A 4689-nucleotide genomic window follows, 5' to 3' on the forward strand; every position below is an offset into this window, starting at 1 on the left:
AATTCAAGCGCTGAGTAAGAAAGAATCCTTTCAGTTGTAACTGGTGTTTAATGTAAAAAGCAGAAGAAATTATCTGATGAAAAGTTAAATAGTACATGTGTGTATATAAAATAACGGTTGCTTTTGAAACAAAAAAAGTCAAGTGCTTCAACTTTAGTCACCAAAAACCATATTCGCAATGCAAATACCTTTAAATTTCGAAAGAATATTATATGTATGTATATTAAGGTAACTATATGAATGCTACTTTCTTACTACTGAAAAATATGTATTGAATTCTGTGGGATAAATTTTTAAGATGTGGGTAATTGCGGGAATTTTTCTTGATTTTCGTGGGAAATTTAGCAGAGAATGTCTGGCATCACTGACTGGGCACAGTGGGCTGAAGTGTACGAATTTGTGCAAATTATTTAGGTCACTGCCACCTATAGAAATGAAATTTCCAACCGATTACCACGAATTTATGCCTTCGGAACAACTTCAAATCGCTAGTAATAATGTGTAGGTTGAAAAACATACCAAATATTTTTTTCTGACCTATTGTCAACTTTTTCCAAAAGATGCATTCGAATTCTCGCTTTTTTTGTGAAATGTTCGGTTTAAATTGAAAACAAAAAAACTTATATTTTTTTGTTAAAAAAATATATATACTTTTGAAGAGGCCTACTCAAGAAGGGCTGAAAAAGTGCTAGAAGGGCTTATCCATTTACAATTTACGCGAATGCATAAATTTATATTATTTAACATGACAAATGAATTTCAATAAACATTTTAAGTTTCAATAACACACATTTGATATAAACCTTAAGCAAATACTTCAAAGATGTATGATTTTTATAAATCAAAGAGCTAACTTTAAAAGAACTCCTACAAAAGGCCTTCTGAAGTACGTCCTATAAAAGCCCTTGTGGAAGGCCTCTACAGGTAGCGAAAGATTTTTGTGCCACACCATACAAAAAAGAAAGGAGAAAGGTATGGAGAGAGGAAGGCCTCTTACCTCTCATGAACGCCTTTCGGAAGGGCTTTAAACTCCGGAAATTATCTACTGGGATATGTACATAATTTACTAAATTAGGTTTGCCATTAAGAAACAAAAACTATAGTTTATTTTACACGCGACATTTCCTTACACGGACTTATCGCACTTTAAGGAAAGTAGAAAATTTATTATTCAAGTCGAAGAACTCATCCCCATCCGCAGGCACCGCTTCATCATTTCCGCTATGATCCACCATATCGGCATTAGGATCAGCATTTTCCTGCGCCGCCGCCTGTTTACGCGCTGCTTGTCGTTTCTTCTTCAGTGCCTTTTTATTTACCGTCTGCGTCGTTGGTTGCACAGCCGGGCGCTTCCATTGAGGTACAAATTCATCGCACCATTGCCACAGGTATTCATAGAAATCGACCATCATTTGTGAATCACGAAAAATAAAATTCCGCACATGATAGGCGATGTCGGCGCGTGTTTTTAGCAAATCATACATATTGTAGATAAACACACCACAGAATAGTTGACCCATTTTCGTTGGCACGTAGGGCATATCAAGCAACCCATTCAGACCGTATAATTGGAAGACAATCGATTGAAATTCCGCAAAAGCATGCAAGACTGTTGTTGAATAGGTGTCGTATTTTCTTTTGAAAAGCTCTTGCATGTGAAAATGTTTGAGAAGACCTTCCATTACGAGGTAGCAATCAGATTTCGGCACATGCTCCATACGTTCCGGCACGGGCAATGCAAGTAGATCTTCTCTAATCGCACGCGATTTGCCTTTTAGCGCATCAGTCTCTCGTACAACTCTTTCCTTTCTTAAGATTTTCCCAAAATGTTTATGAAATTCTCGTAGATCACGTTCGGCGGGTATTTTTGAATCAATTGTGCGCAGCACAACCACGGATATGAGCAGAGCATGGAGGTGTATTAAGTCACAGGTCTGCGATTTATGTAACCAGTAAATGATGGCAAGGAAGTACAGTTGTAAATCCTTTGGCAGTAGTTGCACTTTTTCAAACAGATTTTGTGCATCTAGATGAGACATTTTGATTTTGAATACATGCCGCAAAAGTAAGGGATCAGGTTGTGTTGGCGTGAATATTGCATTAGTATCGCTATCCAACGCATATCGTGTATAATTTATATTTGTAACCCTTGGTTTGCGTGCCATATACGTAAATTCAATTGGCAGTGGATCGCCATTCTCATCAAGCTGTGGTTGTGTCTCCTCACCAACAGCTCTATTTATTAAGGTAAAACTATAGATTAGTATGGGCAATGCAATTTCATTGCAATCCGGATATGGGAAATGTTCAATTTGTGGACTGTTGATATATTTTCGAAGATATACGAGATCCACAAAGTAACGAGGTAAATGGGCGGGATAGAGCTTCTCCAGAAACCAGATGGGAAATGTCGAAATATTACCTCGGGCTTCATTTTCGTTATTTTCTTCACTATCAACAACTTCATCGTCAAACTTCTCATCGGCACCATTGTCTTCTTGTTTGTTTTCTTCTTCACTTTCATTATTTGTCTCTTTGTCCAAATATTCCTCTTCAAAATCCGAGTTCCCTTCATTTTCGCCAACGTCCCCGCTATCTTCCTCTTCGATATATTCACCATCCACAGACGTGTTTCCTTCTTGTTCATCGTGGTCATCAATCTCCGCTCCGAATTCCTCTGAATTTTCCCCATCTTTGTCTTCTATATGCTTTGGTGGATACCTTTGAAATGAGTTTTCATATTTACTCACAAAGAAATCGTATGAAAGGCATTTCTCGTTTGAATATCCACTTATTGCCGCTTTCATATCTCGCAGCAGCGACTTTCTTTCTTCCTGTTTATCAAACATTAACAGTAATTATTGAAGTATATACATATATTTAAAATTACACACCTTGCATAAACGACTAAAAATTTTTTTCCGTGCTGATTCCACAGTCTCATCCTTTAACCACTGCAATATTACTTGAATCCTTTTCTGTTGTTGTTGTACTTTCCGACTACGTCCTGCCTTGCCCATGCCCGCGGCGAAAAAATTTCGAAAACTAGATCGCGCTATGTAATCATTACCCAGCATCGCTGCGAAAAGTGGCAGTTTTTCCTTACAAAGCGATCGACGCGCTATCAAGTGTTCAATGCGGTATATGCAGCAGTCCAAGAACTTATAGGTTTTGCCCTTTTTTGTACCACGTTTTTCTACATTATTGACTTGTATATCGCCCACAATGCGATTAGCTTTGGTCAATTTCTCCACACGTTTGGCTTCGTTTTTCCGCAACTTCCGCTCAGGTAAATTATCAATACTTGGATGTTCTTGCTCATTGATGCGCTTGGTGTGTGCTTTGACAGTGAGCGTAACCAGCGGTATGTATTGCACATTATAAATATAGAAATCTGAATCATACGTAAGCACAGGACAGCCCAACTTGCGACTAAGTGTAGCCAGCTCATCATCTGCTTCAAATACGCAACGCATTACGGGCACTCCGCAATCACGCACTGCATCAACAAATACTTCCTTCATTAGAAGTGGAAAGATAGTGCTAGCACCGCAAGGATTAATACGCTTGATGACCGCAATTTTGCCTCTTAACCGTTTACCAGCCGTGCGTAGTTTACGTCGTTCATAGCCGCCATCCATTAGTACATAAGGTTCGATATTGCATTCAGCAAGTACTTGGAAAAATTCCACGACTGCACGATAGAAGTCATCGTAGTCACCCCCAAAGGCGGAACAACTGCCTGACACGTCTTTGTACAGGTTGCATGATAAACTATCGCCATCAATAACCAGGTTACAGTCATGTAGCTCGTAGGGCAGCAAATACTGTTCCGCATGACGTGCTATATAGCCAGTAAGTCCACGCACGCCCATTTGAAATGTAATTACTTCTATTTGCGATTATTTATTTACCTTTCAATAAAAGGCACTTTTTTATTGGTACAAATAGCCATGTGTTCGCAAAAACCATTCACGGAATATTCAGATTTGTTTATCTGTGGTGAATAAAGATAAGTTGAAAAATGGGAAATCGTGGAAAAATGTTTCCAACTGGGTGATGCCACTTGGCAAGGAATAAGAAAGTGATGATTTAAAATTAAGGTTCTGAACACATGGAAAACGACGAGCTACAGGCCACAGCTTCCAATTCGATATCATCTATATATAAACGCTTTGTCGATGACGTCATGATTTTTTTGAACGCGGCAGCGACATCTTGAATTTGTATGAGTTTGACACAAAAGAAGATGAAGAACCTTATCTGCCGCTGGAAAAGTAGAAATAGATCTAATCTGGCCACAGTCGTCGCGTAGCTCTGTCGTCGCCAAAATAATTATCTACATATGAGTACGTGTTAAAATAATTTGACAGCTGTGGTCCGTAGCTGGTCGTTTTCATTGTGTTCGGGCTATAAAAGATAACAGCCCTATGACATCACGCGTCATCAATCGTAATCATAGGCATGCGAAGTCTATAATGACCATCGAAAAGCTTGTTTTATTTACAAGTCGCAGCAAAAGTTTCTCTGTAATAAAACAGCTGTTCTTTGTTTACATTTTAATTTTTATTTTTGAGCGCCACTGCAACAGACTGGATTTTATTTAAAGAAAATACTCCGCAATGGATTAAGAAACGCCGGAAAGTGAGTAATTCTATAATAGGAAAATTAATTTCATTTTATTAATTT

The 4689-nt window shown here is 38.3% G+C and overlaps 1 protein-coding gene across 1 annotated transcript; it reads right to left on the minus strand.

The window, feature by feature from the left end:
- Positions 1 to 836: 836 nt before the first annotated feature.
- On the minus strand, positions 837 to 4013 carry ast (single-strand DNA endonuclease protein asteroid). Its single transcript, XM_017632628.1, has 2 exons — positions 2895 to 4013; positions 837 to 2834 (listed from the first exon to the last, which is right to left on the minus strand). The coding sequence occupies exons 1-2, from the start codon at positions 3873 to 3875 to the stop codon at positions 1137 to 1139; spliced, it is 2679 nt and encodes an 892-aa protein (XP_017488117.1). The 5' UTR covers positions 3876 to 4013; the 3' UTR covers positions 837 to 1136.
- Positions 4014 to 4689: the final 676 nt, after the last annotated feature.

This window comes from Rhagoletis zephyria, unplaced genomic scaffold (assembly GCF_001687245.7).
Source record: "Rhagoletis zephyria isolate East Lansing unplaced genomic scaffold, Rhagoletis_zephyria_1.1 Rzeph_scaffold_10406, whole genome shotgun sequence".
NCBI lineage: Eukaryota > Metazoa > Arthropoda > Insecta > Diptera > Tephritidae > Rhagoletis > Rhagoletis zephyria.

Excerpts from the sequence above, each read along its gene's own strand:
- ast (XM_017632628.1), bottom strand. The coding sequence starts at position 3,875 with ATGGGCGTGCGTGGACTTACTGGCTATATAGCACGTCATGCGGAACAG. Across the intron at positions 2,835-2,894 it reads TTTTTAGTCGTTTATGCAAG|GAAGAAAGAAAGTCGCTGCT; the intron begins GTGTGTAATTTT and ends TTTGATAAACAG.